This window comes from Diadema antillarum, unplaced genomic scaffold (assembly GCF_040938485.1).
Source record: "Diadema antillarum isolate AM-2024a unplaced genomic scaffold, OU_Dant_1.0 scf00000015, whole genome shotgun sequence".
NCBI lineage: Eukaryota > Metazoa > Echinodermata > Echinoidea > Diadematoida > Diadematidae > Diadema > Diadema antillarum.
The window spans coordinates 3,459,654-3,481,140 of NW_027270904.1; the positions used below are offsets into that span (position 1 = coordinate 3,459,654).

At 37.5% G+C, this 21,487-nt stretch overlaps 1 protein-coding gene across 1 annotated transcript; it reads right to left on the reverse strand.

Moving 5' to 3' along the window:
* Window positions 1–775: 775 nt before the first annotated feature.
* LOC139724592 (uncharacterized) lies at window positions 776–12,031 on the reverse strand. The gene is made up of 7 exons (XM_071635728.1): window positions 11,684–12,031; window positions 8,870–9,034; window positions 7,682–7,846; window positions 6,201–6,413; window positions 4,400–4,543; window positions 2,116–2,215; window positions 776–900 (listed from the first exon to the last, which is right to left on the reverse strand). The coding sequence occupies exons 1-7, from the start codon at window positions 11,711–11,713 to the stop codon at window positions 776–778; spliced, it is 942 nt and encodes a 313-aa protein (XP_071491829.1). The 5' UTR covers window positions 11,714–12,031.
* Window positions 12,032–21,487: the final 9,456 nt, after the last annotated feature.

A 21,487-nucleotide genomic window follows, 5' to 3' on the forward strand; every position in this document is an offset into this window, starting at 1 on the left:
AACTGAAACATCCAAAAACAAGGTAAAACAAAGCGATCTTTACAAAGTGTGGGTCCCACACTTTATTAGAATCGTTCTTTTTTGGATATCTCAGCCATTTCAAAACCAATTTTTATCAAATAAACGTTGAATTCCTCATAAAATTGCATGCTCTTTCATATTTCATATGAGATTTCTCATTATCTCACCTAAAAATGTTAGAAACCTGAAATTAGGTCTCAACCAGAACTGTACGATCCCTTTAATGATCAGATAATCAGTTAAGTGATGTCCTTGAAAGAAAACAGAGCCTACTCATATTCCTTTTTAGGACCGACAAACTGAATCAGATACATTGTATCACATTATCTTCCTCTACCAGTTATTTGAAACTTGTCTCAAAAGACATTAATATCTGACCGTGGTTATGGCAAAGGTTTTTTTTTTTATTTTTTATAAGAGATTTTGAAGTTTTGTGAACATCTCTACTTGCACAATGTCAGTGAAGTCAAGACTGGAGAATAGAATTGAAATCAGGTGGAACAGAACTTAAGCATTTTTTAAAAATATATTCTGATACCAGTGCACCAAAATGATTGCTTGCAAATTGTCTCTGCTCTGGACACCCATCTCACACATTTAAACCGTTGAGGACGGGCTGATTTTGCTACAACACGCGTTTCCCACAGACACTTGCCCGAGTATACTCGGGACTCATCCTTAACGGGTTAATGCATCACAGCAGAGCATTGCAAATAAATGAACAATCTATAACATCACCAGCAACAACTTCAAATCAGCTGGGAGGGCATGGAGTCATATTCACCTCATCTGGATCATCCCACAGAGTATTGATCTTGCCAACACATCTTACGAATTCATTCCGGAAAATTTCCACAATATCATTCTCCGACAGTTGACCTGGGGATGGGGGAGGTAAAGACGAAAGCACAAATGTGATAGGAAAGAACATATAACCCCCAAATCAGGATATATTTCATTCAAAGTATCAAATCTTCTGGGAAATTCATCATAAAAATGTTTCTCTGCCCTTTACACAGAGTCACCTTAAACTATCATTGCAATTCAGAAAAGCCTTTCACAAAAATTACAATTGGTCATTTACAATTTAAACACCTGCACATGCTTTTTGAAGGGCCTTCTGGGGTGCTAAATAACTTTTTCTTACCATTTGCCCAATTGGGCAATGAGATTTTCAAACTGTTGCAAAACAATTGCCTGAGAATGAATGAAAGAGAAGGTTCAAAAGTATAAGAAAATTATATAGAAAGTCACTTGTAAGTCAAGGGCTTGATAAAACATAATTTGAATGAACAGCACACATTGATTCACAGGTTAAATACTTTAATACTTAAAAACATTGGGGTAACAAATTGATGGTTTGATCTTGTGTAGTTGGCATTGCATTGCATTGGGGCTTCTGCACATAGGTGTTGGAAAGTGGATGAAATGAAATTAAAGTGTGTTGCATCATTAATAACTTGGGGCTTTCATATGACGGTTAACTCCGTGGGTTTGAGGGGAAGGTGAAGGTGAAAAAGGGGTGGCTTCCAAACTTTTTGATTGCTCAATTCGATCAGGCATTTCTTTTTTTTTTCTTTTCAAAACACTTGCCCGACTTTGATTTACACTTGCCCTGGGCAATCAGGCAAATGTACATATCATTAGTACCCTGCCTTCCAATTTCAATATAACCTCATTTGCATGTACAAGTCTTAATTTGTAGTCTTTGTACCGCCACATACACTGACAAGAATTCTCTCCACAATCATATTCACATCCTCCATGCATCATCCATTTTCCTAATTGATAGCTGTTATTATGATGAAGGAACAGGTCAATGACCTATTGTCCGTCTTGCATGTGGTGAGACCCGTGCCCATGACCTTCATTAGTGTACGATCAACTATTTTTCTGATCGCTGGCTTTCTCATCGTTTCTGCAACAGATTTAGGGAAAGAAAATGTGACAAATTCTACAGCCATGGACACCTGAAATTCTGAAAAGTTTGGAAAGACTATAATCAGACAGCTGACATGACTTTGGCATGCTGTCATGGTAGCAAAAAGCACACGTTTCATTATATGCATCTTTCACTGTATCCCATGTACATACCTGACTCGATACGTTCATGCAGCTTCTGAAAAGCCCCTAGTTGCCCTTTAAGGTTGTCTTGATCAATGCCATATTTGAGAAGTGTTGACAGATCGAAAGCCTGAAGTGAATGAACACATACGAAAACAAGCGAACAGTACGTTTACATCTTACATTTTGTTGTATCTACCTTTAATAGAAAAATGCTAACCTGGGAAAGGGAGGGGGGGGGGGGGGCTTTAAGGGAACTGACGCATTCATTTCAAACTTTATGATCAGCTCACATGACAGAGGGATTCCACAGTTGCAAAGGCAAGAACACTTGCCTTTTACCACAACAGTATATCTACTATCAAAACAAAGTACTATTACACGAGTTTCATACACTTTTTTTGTGGATAATTTCACAAAACTCAATGCCAAGGATGTTAGCAAGATTAAGCTTTATGAAGGTAAGCAAAACCAACCTTAATGTTCCACTGTTGGCCTGAATCTCAAGAAACCATGTCAAAAACGATCCAAACTCACAAGAGACTGAGTAAATTAAACTTATGAGGTAACTTCACTCAATTCACTTCACTTCAATTCAATTCAATTCAATTCAATTCAATTCAATTCAATTCAATTCAATTCATTTCAATTCAATTCAATTCAGTTCAGTTCAATTCAACTGAATTCAATTCAGTTCAATTCAGTTCAATTCAATTCAATTCAATTCAATTCCATTCAATTCAACTCAATTTCATTATCCATTTCTGGAAATTTGTTTTGTTTGCATGCATACTTAAACATAGAACACATATATATATATATATACAAAGCACACGTATAACATATACATAGACATGATAGACATACAAGAGATATATACAGCAATACAATATTAATTTCATTGCCAAAAATACAAAACATTAAAGGAAATATTGATTTGTATAAGTCAACATTGTGTTGGGTGTGATGCGCATGCATACAGGTGTGTATATGTGTGTCAAATTAATGTAAATATAGAAGAGTTTTAACAACATGAGTGAATGCATTTTTAAGTCTAAATAACTGATTGTATAAAAATCTTGAAGGCTATATATGTGTGTGTGTGTGTGTGTGTATGTGTGTACTGTATATGTGTGAACGTACAAAAATGTGTGTCTTTGAATTTTGACAAAAATATACATCACACCACAGTCGCAGTCATTCTTCTCCTGAATTGATATTTTTACTTAACTTTAACCTTTGACCCCATGGCCCAGAATTTGCCCTAGGGAATCTTTGTCTAATAATTATATACACTGAGTTTCAAACAGACAAACAAACCTACCTTGGGGCATTACATACAACTGTAAATATGGGTGAAATACATAATCTTTAAAATTTTGACCTTGACCTTTGACCTTGCGCATATGCAACCAAAGGCTGATAGACACAATTTCATCCACTCCATTCATATATATACCTGATATTTAACATAATACAAATTTGATCATCTTAACTTAAAACTACAAAAACAAAAATATTACAATCTAAGCATTGTCATTTTGTTCAGCATTCTACAAAGAAAGTCAAGTTACTGGAACTAGTTTTTCTACAGTTCTTTTTGTGAGTGTGTGAGAAATAGCTCACTAAAAGTGTCCTCAGCTCTGAATATTACGGCCTTGAGCTGGTCAATATGTGACAGGTAATAATTTTTTTTTTTTACCCTTCAGTCAAAGAACTTGTTGCAGGTCATCTTCCACACAGCTGAGCAGTCATACATCACTCTTACCCCTTCACACTTTGCAGTAACTGATAATTGTTCAATAACTACCAAAGGATAATATAAGAGCTAAAAATGTCCTCTGTCCTGTAAATCTTTTAAGGGACTGTACAGTACTGGTTGAGGTGAGGATTCAGCTTGTAACGTTTTGCGAGATATTTAGAAACCCCTCGAAATGTTAAAGAGCATACAATTCTAAGGGGAATCAAGTTTATTTGATGAAAATTGGTTTTGAAATGACTGAGATATCTAAAAATAAGGTAAAACAGAGAGATCCTCATGAAAGTCGTGGCTTGTCAATTTTATTAGGATCGCTTTTTTTTTGATATCTCAGCCATTTCAAGACAAATTTTCATCAAGTAAACATTGAATTCTTTTTGAAATTACATGCTCTTTCATATTTCATAGGACGTTTCTCATTATCTCACCAAAAAAAAAGTTATCAACCTGAATCCTCACCTAAACCAGTACTGTACAGTCCCTTTGACATGGTACCTTTCGGGATTTTGGTCTGACACTTGCACTCCCACTTGGCTGCAAGTAGGAAGTCATTACCTCTTGATCTGCTGCTGCTGTATCCTGAGGCTTTACAGAAGAGTCACCGTTGGCACTTCCTGCATCCTTACCATCTGCTCCAGCATCGTTCTTAGCGGATTTAATGGGCTCCATAAGCCTTTTGCGGACATTTCTGGTGACCACCTGCACCACAAAACAGTGGACGGAATCAGAACTGGCATCAGAGTGTACTGGAAAAAAGTAAGGGACGTATGGTGGACAACAGCTTCAAGACTGACTACTGAATGTGATCTGACTGTACCCAAGGAATTATCAATTACTAATGATTCACGGGATGATAAAAATAAGGGAATGAATGAAATGAGTAATCACAACATGTCTTTCCCCGCCCCCCCCCCCCCTTCTTTCAGCTGTAAAACAACTATGTGATAAAGACATGCGCTGTTCGAAGTTGAAACACATCTCCGGGGAGTCCAATGAATCAGTGGGATTCTTATCACGTATCTGCATAGCAGGACTCCTTGATGATATGAGGAAATATTTATCTTCAGGAACAGTGCATCACAAGGGGTACAAATGTTTGTCCCATGCCATCACAAGCTTCCTCTGCAATTTCAAAATAACCTCATATCAGTTATACAGTGGACTCTCATTATAACAAAGTCCTCGGGACTAGCAGTTTTCTTTCCTTATATCGAAATTTTGTTATAACCGAACAAATAAACAATAAAAATACAGAGTGGATAATGTTGTGGCCTGAATTTTTACTTCGCTGTAATCAGAATTTCGTTATAACCGTGTTCGTTACAACAGGAGTGCACTGTAATTATCCTACCCACCAAGACTCTTACAACTGCTCAGATATCTACTTGGAGGGCTCCAGACATGTTTCGTCCTCAAATCAGGCAAATAACTTCTTGAAATGATGGAGCCTTCCCTTTACTACTGGGGAGTACTTCTTGTACCTTATGCAGATGTACCTTCTCAAAAGCTCCATATAATGCTGATGGCATGTGCAGGACAACTGTTACAGAACAGTGGCAATCAGCATTTCTACTTTGCATGGAGCCCCTCATAAACTATATTTTCCATAACAAAGCATCCTGCATGTATTTGCACTTGTAAAACAAGGCCCAATTTATGCATGGCATGAGGACACTAATTAGGACACATTAGGCAGATCTAAGCTTTAGCCTGTAATACCCTTTAGCCCAGATAAAATGTAACTACAAGAGTGTACAAGGCTTCTCATTAACATCTGAAAATGTGAATGAATCTGAAATACTAAGTACCAAAAAGAATCAATGTCTCATATTTGCCTTAAAGGTGCATGGTCCCGGTGTTTTAGTCAGATGCGAACGCGGGCGCACGGCGCAAGTTTCCTATAGAGATCTTCGCTATCGACTCCTCTTTAGTGCTTACGCTTTGGCCCACTTCCCCGAGTCTGAAGAAGTCCGATCCACTGTAGTCAGTGGTCCGATCACAGTTCGGCTCATGATTCGGCTGAGAAGGATGACAGCTTTAGCAAACTTCTTTTGTGATGTCATAATAACAAGCACATATGCACGCACCCTGGCATTACTACAGACTTCTCGACGCGCAGAGAAGACAACGAAGGCAACGTTACTTAGCAACACCTACGCACTTTACTCTTGATGACAGCTCAACTTCGGTAATCTTCGTATCAATGCTGGCGGTGATCGGCAGTATCATCAACAGCGCCCTCTACACTACCGGGACTATGCCCCTTTAACAGACAAGCAGCCTTTAGGATAACTTCTTAATGTTTTATGCTTTGATTTTGAAAATGAATGAGTGTGAAGTAACCTGTGTAACTTACACTTGGTGAAAACGATGTGTTGCCTTTGTTCTCTTCTTCCTGAGCTCGAAGCTGATCGATTCCTCGACACACCGTGGCTTCTTGTGCTTTCTTCTCCTTCACTGCCTTTGCACGTCCTTTTTGTGTCGCTGCCTTCTTCTGCTGTTGCTTCGTCTGCGTCTTCCTTTGTCCTGCTTTCTTCTGCTTGGCCAACTCCACTTTCACACTTCTTGCCTGTTGGTACAAAACAGGCCATGTTATGCAATATTTAATTACTTCATTAAATTGGTGAGTTGGCTCAGTCGGTAGCGCGTCTGCCTCACGATCACGCGGATCGGGTTCGAACCCAAGTCTGGACTGAGCAATGCTGTGTGTAAGCATACCGTCCCCTCTAGCAAGAGGCAAAACACTCTGTCCCTCGGATAGGACATAAAATGGAGGTCCCGTGTATGAGAGAGTAACAACTCATGCATGTGAAAGATCCCACTTCATTCATTCATCGCAAAGAGCAGGGTGTTTAACCCAGTGAAGTGGTCCCACCTCACATCCAACTGGACCCCATGGAAAACCAGCTTAACGTAGCTGAATATGGGCTATCCAGCCATCTTCTCAGATGGCAAATGAACAAACAAACAAACAAACAAACCAACTTCATGAACCACCTGCAAATTGGATGGTATATTGACGGCATGCGGTATCCTCCACTCGTATAGCACTGGGACAATCTTGAAACCAAAATATCTTTATTTCATTCCGCTTTTTTGGCAATAGTTTGTGAGGTAAAAAAAAAAAAAGAAGTTGAACCAAGTCCTATGTTATCTAGCTTGCCATAAAGTTATAGAAAATCCATTTTTTGCCAATCACGAGGGTTTGATACAAACTAAAAAGTTTTTAACTTCCTGCTGGACAGTTTGACACACAGACCCTTGAAAATGAAATTAGTAGACTCCAGATGTTTGATGTACAGGTGGGTAGAATTTACATGAGAAACTAGAAATGTTGTCAGTCACAGACCATATTTTGTTTTGTTTTGTTTTGTTTTGCTTTGTTTTTCAGGCAAAGAACTGACTACAGGGCTGCCAACTCTCACCCTGAACCCCCAAAACAAGAGCAAAACAAGGAATGTCCCCAAAATCCCTGATAATCTGAACTCTTAATAAACAGTCCCAAGCCCAAATTTTCAAGATTTTACCACAGACACACTCTCTATGCATGTGTTGAAATCTTTTACTGAGGTACATGTATGCACCAGAGTGAACCATTTACAATGTAAAATTGTTGAAGTTTCCTTCACTGGAAAGGGGGGGGGGGGGGGGTGGGAAGGTGCCCCCCTTCCAAACCATCTCCCCACCCCGCAATCACTGTCCCTTTGATCAGTTGGGTTTGGTCACCTACAGTGTCTCCCTCCAAACTCTCACTCAAGGTAATTGGCCGCCCTGTGACTACGGGTTCAGTGACATTTTCCTTGAAGATGCTTTATCCACCCCTGTATGGATACTCACCCCTTTGGTTGGGGCTGCTTCCTTTCTGCCTCTGGTGGTCTGTTTGTTCCTCCGTGAAGCTTGCTTCAAGTCTTTCACTGCAACAGTTTTGGCCTGCTTCCCTGATCCTTTACTTCTACTGCGCCCTGTAGCTGCCCTCACACCAGTTCCCTTTCTTCCCTTACCCTGTGTGAATGACAGTTTGCTTCGAATCAATTTTAATCTCATTGTCTGACGAACAGTAAGGGGAAAATCATCAAAAATGTGCATGAAATAAAGAAAGAAAAACATTGTTACTTTATGAAGAGATGAATGATAATGTAGTAAATTAATGGAATTTTTCAGAGTGTGAACATTTACTTGGACTTTGTGCTATGCTGAACATGAAAATATTCTTCAGAGGTACCATACTAAAATATGGAAAGGAATACTCGTTCTTCTTTATTGATGAGTAGGGCCTGGTAATGTAAATTCTGTGTAAGCTGAAATATTTTTGATGGATACAAACCTGTGTGGATTAATCTGTGTTATTGAAATTCACGTAAATCGCCGTATGTTATCCATTCCCCTTGGATTTGACTAAAAGGAGAGGCTGATTTTGATATGAAATATAAACAAAAGAAAAATAGATGGAGATATATGCATATAAAGAGTATTATACAGTGTAATCTACAATGTATGAGGTTGTTCAGGTGTCTGTTTTATATTCGTAGATTTTTGGTAGCGATTGTCAACTATTTTAATCTTTGTTTAGTGATAATGATATTCTTTGTATTGTACATCTAATTGTATATTTATGTATAATTTGTTTTGTAAACAAGAATTATAATTCCTTGGACTTTTCACCCGTCTGTGTTTTTTTGGGATGGTAATAAACGTGATCAATTTCAATAATTCAATTTAAATTTCTTTGAAAAAGAGTAAACCGGCAAAACTGGCCTAACACACACACACACACACACACACACACACACACAGAATTAATCTTGCAAACTTACACTCTTACAGTATAACATTATACACAAGATATCAAAAGTTCAAATGCAAACATGTGATTCTACTGGTAATGCAGAATAACAGAAAAAAAATGATAAGCAGTATGGAATGAAAAAGGAAAGAGACTTTACAAATTGTAACATATGCACATAACATCTGTATTAAGTCTGAGAATTTCAACCAAACAGTGAAACACTTTTGCCTTCTGGTTACCTTGCTTCCAGCAGCAGATTTTTTCGTTTGCGCCGACTGATTATTCTTTGTCTCCTTGGACTTACGCTGCCTGCCAGTAGTTGATGGTGTTTGCTTACTTCCATGGCTTTTTCCTTTAGATCCACTGTCTGCTCCTTTGCTGACTCTACCAGATTTTCGCTGGGTCTATAACACAGGATATTTCAAATAAAGAGTATTTTTAAGAAATTGAAGAACATAAAAGTGCATGGGACAACTATAGACCTAATACAGATCATCTAGTCATGTGCCAGTGAGTGCAGCAATATTGCTTCCTACTTGATTACCAGCTTGATGACTTTGCTGCTCTTGATATTGAAAATTATAACCATGACTATTTCAACCAGAAAAAAAAAAATTAAAAATTATCTCAAATACACATTTAGTAAAGATATAGAATTAGTATTGAAATTTGCTTGATCAAAATCAGAGGATCAGTTTATATATAGTTAAAGTTATGGTTATATCCATGTATTGTCACTACTGGATTGCCAATTGCGAAGACTACCATATCAGACATATTATTTGATTGATGTCGTGATGTATTACAGTACAAGGGTAATGATATTGGAATCATGGTGTCTATGAGCTGTATTTCCATATATATATATCTTTTAGCATTTTCAGTATGGCTATTAATCATCGGTGATGAGCAGAAATTGTGGAACATCTGGATCTGCTGCAACCATTTCTGGCATTTTTGTTTTAATTAATTGCCTGGCTCACTCACTTTTTACTATAATTACAAAGTCCTGCTGCTAGCTGTACAGAAGTCACATAACAAGTCACTTCCACAGGGCGTCTGGTTGAGCTATAAACTCACACTATAAAGGTTAGTGATGATGCATGGACTAGAAATGGGGTGGAATCTTATGTTCATTCAAAAGAAAGTGAAGATTTATTATTCATTTAAAATGTTTGAATACAAGAAAGGCCTACTGGTAAATTGTCTAATAATCAGATTGTCTATATGTGGCCCTCAGTCTTCATTAGTTTACCAGATGTTTACCTTAACATTTAGACTCTATAGGTTTTAGGTAAATCCATAAATGTCACACTGCACTAATGCACATGTGGTAGACAAGAGATGATACTCAAGCCAATTAATTATTGGGATCATAGTACAGTGGGCGTGTAAGGTGGGCCCGTAGTTTTGCTCAACGAGTTCAAGGTTCAAAATAATTGGTTTTTTACCAGTGGCACTGCACTGGTACTAAAAACACTCCATCCAAAAGTGTAGTGTGATGTTCAATACTATTAAATTACGTACTCGACAGCAGAGACGACACCTTGCAGGAAAACTTGGTAAAATTTACCGGTATATAATTAAGAGGAGGCCTACTTGTGAAATAGGGAGAACTTTATCGAAATTCATGACACTACAGTGGCAGATCCACAGGTGAGCACCGGGCACATGCCCCCTCAATTAGAAAATTTAATAAAAAGAAAAAAAATGGGGGGGGGGGGGGTAGTGCGAGCGCCCCCCTTTAATTTTGCAAAGGCGCCTCCCCTACCCCTACAGAATTCCTGGATCCGCCCCTGCACTACCACTGCACTAGCACTTCATGTAAGAGTAACTTTAGACAGGGGCCGCGGAAGCGGGGGGGCTGGGGGGGCTGCAGCCCCCCCCCCCACACTTTTTGATCGTGAAAAAAAAAGATAAGAAATAAAAAGAAAGAAAGGGGAAAAATCAGGGGAAAAGTCACACTACCCGAATTTCTCACAAAAAGTGTGCTTCAGATCACTTTATCTTGATTTCAAAAACGCAAAAGCTCCGTAGAGTGGGAGGGGGCATCCCCCCTCCCACACCCTCCCCTATACCTCATTATTTGTACATACACACACATGATGAACACGCGGAATAAGAGCTAAATGTCGTGATTTTGCCATTAACACTTCCCTGAAAAAAGTCCAAATCATTTCCATAATTTTTTTTTTGGGGGGGGGGGGGGTGGGGGAGCTAGAAATATATCCAAGTATTGCAACAAAAGTTTGCACCAGATTGCTGAATTTCAGGTCTGAAAATGTAAAATCGCCTTCGTGTGGGAGGAGAAATTTCCCTTTTGTATCCAATATACACCCTCGTGAGCATTCCTTTTCTGTTTGATTTGAGACAACGTTCATGAAATTAATTGTAACAATAAATCAATACAAGAGGAGGTTTATGCTACCATTTTATAGGCAAATTGTTCAATAATAATCCCCATCAAAATATCCTGCTACCTTAAACAAGTGGGGCCGTTTCAAGTCGATAAAAGACGGAAAAACATGCAGCAAATTGCACCATTTACAACATAAAAATGCAAAAAGTTCTCATCGTGGGAGGGGGAACACCCCCTCCCACGCCCTCCCCCCCTTCCCTCCTCTAGCACGGGCTCGGTCGCTTCGCTCCCTCGCATAGTAACCATCGCCCCTTCCAATATCATAAGATCATTATCCAGGCTACTCCGGTGCATCTAAGCGGGGGGTCCAAGTCAATAAAAGATGCAAAAAGATGCAGCAAATTGTACCATTTACAACATCAAAATGCAAAAAGTTCTGCCGTGGGATGGGGGAACATCCCCCTCCCCCTCGCATAGTAACCACCACCCTCCCAAGATCACAAGATCATTATCCAGGCTACGCCGGTGCGTCTAAGCGGGGGGGGGGGGGGGGGGGGGGGGGGGGGGGATGGGGGGTTTGACCTTGATACCCCCTCCCCGGCTGCGCAGCCCCCCCAAACTGAAAAACGTTCCGCGGCCCCTGTTAGATGTAAATTTATCGTAAATCTATACTCAGACAAAGGTCGAAGCTTACCAACTGCGAACTCCCCTTTTTCGCCCGCATTGTGATGCTTGCAGAAGGACTGGTGCAAAGTCAAGGTCGTAAATTTTACACCAAGACTCGAGTTGGCGAGTGTTCAACAGGAGCCAATTGCAACACCAAGACTCGCGTGTTCAACAGGAGCCAACAGCTGCGTACGTCTTCGTTCTTTCGGTTTACGAAATCTGCCAGTACAGTAGCAAGCAAAACCGTGTTGAAAAGGAGTAGAGAGTAGATCAACTACTGCTACGACTAGATCTAGGTGTTTGAAGTCACTGAAGTAGGATCGGTGCTTCCACTGCATCCATGCAGCAGCGGTTTTATACCCAGACCCGCAGCATGCAGAACCGTGACCCTGCCCCTGGCCTGTCGGAGCATGCAAGCAGCAGCAGCAAACACGATCGCTCGCTGCGTGCAGTCAGTACTAGGCTGCAGTACAATACATAAATACAAGCGCTGATATGATTCATCCACCGTCGTGTCAAATGTAATGGATCGGGTCGAGGAAATGAAAAAAAAAAGAAGAAAAGAAAACGAAGCAATAATAATGATAATTGCCGCCAGAGGGCGTTTAATTTTGTTATCTTGTTTTATTCTCCACTATGACAGAGATAATCGTTTATAGATTTAATGAATAACAAAATTAATGTGAAAATAGTTCAAAAAATGGATATCCTGTATCTCATTTCATATTTTCATATCTCCCCCTCTCTCATTGTCTCTCCCCCCTCTCTATACTTTTTCTCATGTGTTTTTATATTTCATTTTGTCTATGTTCTTTCCAGATATAATCAATCGTCGGAGACCCCCGATTTAATTATTTCCGTTTTCTCTCGGTCTTTTCCCCCCTCTCTCTTCCGTTTTCTCTTTGCCCCTGTTTTTCTTCCTTAAATCTCCTTTATAATTGGTAAAACGATAGGTATTTTGTTAATCATTTATGTACAATTATTCTTAATGTGCTTTTAATGTGATTTTTAACTCTATGTTCATCTTGTTTAATGTGCTTTGCAACTGGGCTTCCCAATCCTGTTATGAACGCACTCTTTGATTTTCTTGTTTATTTTGTATCTCATTTTTATGTTAATAACTAGCATTGTTAGTCTCCGGATTTTTCGATGAGTAAGTGCGGTCAATGATAAAACCGAATTGAATCAATGAATCAATGAATAGGCCTAACATAGACAAACTTACTTCATGTCAGTTCTGAGATTCACTCATGGACTATATAGCTATTTTTTTATTTATTTATACGTAAGCTCAATTTCAACATCCATCTGTAGATTTCATTTGTTTTCAGCCAAAAAATTGAGGTGTATTTTGAAACAGAAGTGTTTTCTGATCAACCTGACATATTAGTTCGTAAATGGCTGATACTATATAGCTATATATAATATGTATAGTATATATGTATATACATACTACTTTTCAGGTATGCCCATCAAAAATAATATCATATAAACATATAACACATTATATACATGTACATGTATATATTATATATATATATATATATATATATATATATATATATATATATTGTATATAATGTTTTTAAATTCATCTACTGGAGTACCTGAATCTCATGTCTGACTTATTTTGTCTTCACGTCTGTCTTCGTATCTATGGTTTTTGCTTTGATGTTCAAGGCTGGCGTTTGTTTCAGTTAATACGACTACATAGCAAAAACGCATGTTAAGGATGTCTACATCCTATTAGATTAAATTTTGTTTGTTGTTGCTGTGTGTGTGTTTGTGTGTTTGTGTGTGTGTGTGTGTGTGTGTGGCTATTCACGTTTCCAGAATCAAAGTAAAGAGAACATACAGCAGTATTAGGATTTACTTCGAAAGTAATTTTCTAACAACGCTATTCTATTGAGAAGTGAAAAATAACGTCAGTCAATACAAAACATGAAACTGCTGGGTATTATACCAACTTTCACCAAAATGCTGAGCTGGATCAGCATAACCAGATACTCGAGTAGCAGTTGGTTCTATACTGCCCCTTTGCATTACTATACACAGCACTCTTTATCAAAATGGTAGTATGACAATAATCAATAGCTTACACTCTTAAAACATCCGAGTCAGAACTGATCCGGAACTGGGTCCGTTGGGGTCATACACCGTTCCGGGTCAGAAATGACAAGGAATAGGGTCACATATGACCCATTCAGAGTCATGAATTGGGTCAGGGTGACCCCATTTGGGGTCTTCATAACCAAATTCCAAGTCATTTTTGACCCGGAACGGTGTATGACCCCAACGGACCCAGTTCCGGGTCAGTTCTGATATGACTCGGATGTTTTAAGAGTGTATATTAGTCTATCAATAACCGGTGGCGCTACTACGAGTTTAATGTACAATGTAGACAATTTGAAACAATTTACATGTCATTATTAAACTCTACAAGTCACATTGGATATAGAACAAGATAACTGTACAGTAAAGGAAAAACCTTAGAACCTTGTGAAATGGGAGTTGTTTTGATCCATCAAACATGTACCCGTGATCACAATCATACTATTGATCCTGTATTGACCTTTCAAGCTGACAAATAAAGTAACAGTGGGCCTATGTACAGGTTAGTCTTTACATTGATGATCTTGTTCATTAGCTTGTCTTTTCCCTATCACACGCAACATCAAGGCTGTCGGATACTTTATGAAACCAAATAAGTTATTTCACAAGATGTAATTTTACCTCACTGACGGCAAATATAAATTATGTTTTAACTGTGTGCGTGTGTGTGTGTGTTTTACATAGAATGATACCAAATACAATTCCTGCCTATATGTTGACACTTCATAAGTTGATAATATATTTCACATAAATATATATCTTTAACACAGATAACATGAAAATTAATCCTCGACAGTTAGCAAAATGCAAGGTACAGTCATACTCAACTAAGAGATAACCTAGTGGATATTGCGTAAGACGATTGTTGTTATAGGTACACTCCCGTTATACACGAACACGGTTATATTTTAACACAATTTCGTTACAATGTAGTAATAATTCAGGCCCAAAAAAACATTATGATCAAAGTCTAAGGCGCAAAATTCCCTTCTGTGAAAGAAATTTCGATAGAACGAAAGAATACTGTCGGTCCCGAGGACTTCGTTGCAACGGAAGTCGCCTATTGTAAAGTAAATCGTACGGTAAAAATTGTGGTTATTCATTATAAGACACTTGATTTTGTATATACAGTGCATCTGGATGATTATATGCACTAAAATGTTTTTAGCGAGCCTTATGTGAAAAATAGACGGTGAAAGAGACATTTTTTTTAAAATTATTGATGGCAATGTGCTGATGCTTGAACTGTATGTATGATGTAAATGAAGTGGGGTGCTATTCGATTCTTTGTTGTTGTTGTTGTTGTTGTGTACCAGCATAATACAACCTGTAATGATGTAAAAGCCCGTCCACCAGGAAGACCTACACTAGAGTTCTTGTTCACAGTATTTTGTCTGGAACAAGAAAGAGTCAACATCAAGGGTATATGTGTTGGATAAAATACAGCACATGACAATGTAGTTCACTTTGAGATCAAAATAATACTCAAGTCTTCAAACTTTCTTTCTCTTGTGACGTGATCACAATGACATTAATCAGTGGCGGATCCAGAGGGGGGCGCAACCGGCGCACGCCCCCCTTTAATTTTCGTTAAAAACAAAGAGAATATAAAGAAAAAACTGCAATGAAACCCGGAAGTGGCCCCAGAAATATTAGTCACGCCCCCCCCCCCCTTTACAGAATTCCTGGATCCGCCCCTGTTAATGAAACTGTTTAAATGACTTTTGCTGCATGTAGCAATATTAATGCAATGTGCACATACAGAGAAACAGTTTAATCAATATAAACACAATTAACATAGTATGGGAACGTTATGAAAGGAAATTTATGATAATTCCCATATGTTTCTGGTTTCATGAGCAAATTTAGAACTACAAAATACTTGCCTATGAAATTGTAAGTTAAACAGCACTCACGTCAAATTCTATATAAACAAATTTGCCTCTTTAAGACAAACACACACAGACAAAAAAAAAAGAAGAAAAGCAACTGCTCGAATTTTGGTCTTGTAATACGTGTGTTACATGCACACACTTAACATAATTATATCTATATTATATATCAAGAACTATTAACACAAAATAGAAATTCTTGGTGTTGAGTGAATATATTACTTTGTATGTAATATACACGTTTGTTTTCATGTATCTGATCTAGCTATATCTCATTCTATGTATATATCAATGTATATTTAATATAAAGTTATATCACTCGACTAAAATTACGCAATTAAACTATGGAACTCTTTACCACCAAGTATAAGTAGAAGCACCTCCCTACAGTTCTTCAAACAGGGGGTGCAACAGATTAGGCTTCGTTAAGCCTCTTCTGTTTTTTTTAACTGCACATATATAGAATCTGAAGTGATCCTTTTACTCGCACTTTTCATCTGGGCACTTGACAAGCACAAGTACGATAATACGCCAACGGCGGTCTGTACTTTACTGGAAGAAGAAAGAAGAAAAAAAAAAGATTTTTTTTTACATAAATGGTATAGTTATTGCAATGCAACTCTTTCAAAGTGTACTTTCGAACTCTCACAAACCTATTATCTTCCAACCTTGAACACTTAAAAACAGGAATCAATATTTGCTACTATATCCAGCACTACGGTCTTGGCATATACATAATGCACATTCCATTTGCCACGAAAGTTATTTCTACATCTTCACAAAAAGGCATCGAAATTTTCGCTATCTTTGCGCATCTATTTTCCGGTAGGATGTGACACAGTAGTTGAAAACAATATTCTATACATTTTGACAAATACGTTACTAGGTATGAGTCTATTTCAGAAAAATAACACGTGTACCATGTACCACTTTAGAAGAAGAATCAGGTCTATAGTCTATGGTAAAGAGAGCAGGGACCCTCTCTAACTGCAGCAGGTGTATAACGTGTTCAATAGATTTTTTTTTTGTTTTGGTTTTGCTTACTATACCCTCATAGAATTCCTGACGGAGATACCATCTTGAAGTAAAGGGATGGTACAGTTTCTGTTGAGATGGGGCCTCAGGTTTCCAATGTTTCTTGATTATTATTATTATTATTTTTTTAGATAATGAGAAATTACCTCTTATGAAATATGGAAAAGCATACAAACTTTATAATTCTAAGACGAATTCAAAGATTATTTGATGAAAATTGGTTTTGAAATAGCTGAGGTCTCCAAAACAAGCGATCCTAGAAAAAGGTGGGACCCACCTTTTATTTGAATCACTTTGTCTTACTATATTTTTGGATATCTCAGCCATTTCAAAACCGATTTTATCTAATAATATTTGAATTGCTCTTGGAATTGTATGCTATCGAACATTTCATAAGTGGTTTCTCTAAGAATCTTGCAAAAAGTTAAAAGTTGAATCCTTACATCAACCAATACTCTACTATCCCTTTAACGACGTAGAATGACACGAACAAAAATAGTCATGAAAACGTTGATAAACAGGTAGGCAAGTCTTGTTCCTGGTGCGTTTGTGCGTTTCAGCTATCATTTTCCCCACTCTCACAATCCGATATCAAATTTGTTATCTCAGGGCGTAGGAAATCCACAGCGTTTGATTCCAGTAACGCTGTCAGATTCAAGACCACTGTACAGAATAAAAAGCATAAGATGCGATTTCAAATTTAGAATACACGTACAATCAAATAAAAAGGAAATCTTGCCAAAATTAATTGATCATTCACAAGTGTTAGACAAATACTTATAACAAAACGATAAATATTGTACATAATTTTCTTGTCAGTCTAACATTATAAGATTATTGCATCTTAGATGAAACCATTTTTTTTCATTGATTTTTGTAATTATTTGATAAATTATCATATACACATACATGCAGTATGTGGAGTACGTTAAAACCCTTCATGACTAGCAATGTAAAAAATCTATAAAAGTTCACACACATCAACCATATATTTTAATGTACGTCACATTATATGAAAAATTATATAGGTATAGACAAGTAAATATTATACTTTTGCCAAACTTTGGAATACTTTAAAGTGTGGTTGCATTTCAGGATTATTTAAAATATTTTCACATAATTCACTCCCAAATGATCACATGTACTCTCTAAAAAAGAAAGAGTGAACTTTCACTCGATTTTCACTCCCCTTGGTAGTGACGTCAAGGATCACTAGAAGTGGAGTGAATTTCGAGTGAACAGAAATTTCACTCCAAAAGAGAGTGAAAAAAGACGGAAATGTTTTTGGTGGGATGTTCACTCCTTTCTCACTCTAAATTCACTCCTGACGTATTTCACTCTTTTCTCAGTCGTTTTTCACTCCTTTCTCACTCTCAATTCACTCCTATTTATTTCACTCTTCTTTAACTCCGGAGGTTTTTCACTCCTTTTTCAATCTTTTTTCAATCCTTTTTCAATCTTTTTTCAATCCCAAACGGAATTACACGCTACATGAGCACACATCTCTATCACAGCACTCAGTGCACTAGTTATTCAACCCTGGAAGAAAAAGTGACAATGGTGATGAATTTGGGAATAATCTAAGTGGTCTGGAGCCATTTCTGGAATAATGAGTACCAATCAAACTAATACAAACAAAAACAGCAAGCAAAGTTCATAATATAGATATTTGTTAATATTAATGCATATATTTTGAAGCCAACGATCCACCACTGGTAGCCCAGTGCATTGCCAACTTTGTGTTCCAGTTTTGAAAGTCATTCCTACCCGAGCTGGATCAATACATGAAACTGAATAAATATAAGCTAGTAATCCAATTGGCTGTTGTTTCATTCTTTCTTATTAATTTATTCTTTCTTTAAGTAGCATTGAGGGGGATATAAGAAGATAATGTACTAAATGCTACGCATGATATTTTTTTTTTATGAGCTGATTCTCTATATTAAATAAATGCGTGATGTCCACATGATCACCTGAAATTAAAAAAAAAAAGGAATATACCTCTTTAAATATCTAAACTTCAACTACAGAGCAGTACACCATTACAAACAGTCTTCATGTGCTGAGTATCTGGTTTTCCATGAATTATGTGGCCAATAATAATTATACATATTTTTATCATTTAAGAACAACTGTCACCATAATCATCACAAGGTCCTTGTAAATATGCTATTCTAGCTGTCATTCCCAAAGCTCTACAAATGAAGAGTTTGTTTGCAAAAACTGATAAGTCCATATGTGCCAAATGGAGATATTTGCGATTAAATGTCAAGAAAAATACAGAGAATAATAAGAAAATGTTTGCTTCTTTTGATCATAACTTCAAAAATGTACCTTTATATGTAGTGACCAATATGTAATTCAAAAGGTATTATTTTGTACTTTATGACAGAGACCGTACTTCAAAATCTTCAAAAATGGACATATCGGTTTTTGCGAACAAACTCTTCAAATATTAGCATCACACATTTCCCCGAAAATATGCCAAATTCATAAAGTTTGTGCAAAAGTGAACAATTTTACAAGTACCCTTCCTGAACATGTTTAATTTTCGACTACAAGTGAATATAATTATTGCATGTTCAATGATAAGCTACAAAAGACTTGCAAAGTATAGTCACCATTATCTATATCATAATACAAAAACAATTACACATGTACCAGGAATTGTGATTGCTTTGAAAAATTGAAAAAAATACAGAAATTTTCAATACTGCATGGTTAATCAAGGTTGGATCCTCTGTCACGTAACACAGTGATGCTCTGCAAGTACATTGCACAAATACCTAAACATACTCGATCAGAGAAGCATGGTCTTGACTTTAAGTAGGCTTTAGGTGGGGTATTTATGTAGATGATAGAGCCAGAGGGGGCCTCCCTGAAACCCCCCAGACCTCGGCCATCAACCGTGCGATCATTACAAAATCCACACACAAATTGCCTGTGACATAATCTACAAAACGGTAATGTTGATTTTCAACAACAACAAAAAAAAAAGTCACTTGGCTAAATTATGCTAATTTGAGCATGAAATCAGACTATTTGCCATAACTAAAGTTCCAAAAAGGCACATTCTTTGTTTTTTTGTGTAAATATTCTTTCTAGCGTCCACAGCAAATGAAAGAGAAAAAAACTGTGCCATCAAAAAATTCTGAAGTATCTATTTTTTTCTATTTACTCATGTATTTTTTTGTTTCTTACTTTTTGTTTTTCATTGCCTTTTCAATGAAATTTGTCAGCGACACGTCCAGCATGAAAATATTTATGTTATTGATTACAATCAATAACCCCCCAAAATAATCATGCCTTCATGAAATTTGGCATGGAATGTCAAAGGGGAGGAGGGCTCGTAGGCCCCCCCCCCCTCAACTGGGCCTACTATTTGTGGAAAAAGAATTGCAATCAATACAGTTGACACAACATGTATCATATCATTGATCTTCTTCACCTAAATAAGGCATCATTGTACAATATTGAACACTTGTAATCCTTCCGAGTTTTGCCAGATGTAGCAACAACTAATGCATGCAAAGTGAATTTCTTATAGAGTGATTTCATGTGACGTCATGTTGGCCACCATAATGGTGGCTTCCATAGCAAAGGCGATCAATATTCATTCATGCATGCCTCTCTAACAAAGGTGTTCTTTTGCCTTAGGTTTCCCTGAAGTATACATAGCTGCAGCTTTTGTATGCAGTCTTGATTTCTAGTCAGTTTAGGCAATTGACTTCATTAGGCTGCGTTCACATAGAAGTATACGGTATACGGTATTCGCTATTCGCACCCAGAACACCATCACCCTCACCGTCAACTTGCCATCCCATGCAGTGAGGATTTCTTCCTCCTACATCCCAGCAAATCTTATTAACAATTTCTAAACTGCATCAGAATGTCAGTCTACATGCTTATTTTTGCTAAAGGGCAAATCCAGACCAAAATTGTCATTATTTCATAAACGTGAGATGGTATACGCTGCAGGAAAATCGAACAAGCTCGATTCCCACTTTGCTACACTATTCTATGCTATTCGGTACATTCAAATAGTGCCCTCTTATGTGAACCGGTGTTAGGAAATCCTATCATTCGATTCAAGCTATTCGCGTGCCCTCGAAAACGAGCCCCGAATACCCAAATAGTATACTTCTATGTGAACGCAGCCTTATGGTCGGCAATTGTGACATCACTGCTAACACTCTATAACAAAACATGATTGTCAGTTGCAGGTCTTAATAATTTGTTATGAGGTCAAGGGAAGAATTATCCATAAGTTTGACTTGGCACATTAGTGAACTAATCTATTTGGCTCCATCTACTCTAATGCCGTGGATTTATCAATGATGGGCTGCAGATGTTTCGTGGAAAAAGAAGTTGAACCAATTGAGCTTCTACCCACAAGTTTTTCAAAGTACAGTACATCAATTACATAAAGGTGAAAATGTACAAAATAACTCTGGGTCCCGTAACCCTAGGGATCAATGATTCCCATCAATTTTGTTTTATTTTTTTTTAAAGATTTTTCCCTCTACTCCAAAGAAGATGGATGCAATAAATTTGAGCACATGCATATTGTACTGCATCACTGCTAATCAAAGGGGTGACAAATGTATGTGGTAACTTAATCACAACATGGAGACATGATCTTCATCCCAAGAGCATGGATGACCATTGGAAGATTCTACTATTTAGCTGCTATTTGTAGCATTCCCCGCCCCCCCAAAAAAAAAACAAACAAACAAACAAACAAAATGAGGGAAAGAAATACAATACATACAAGTGTCTGTCAACAGTTTTCT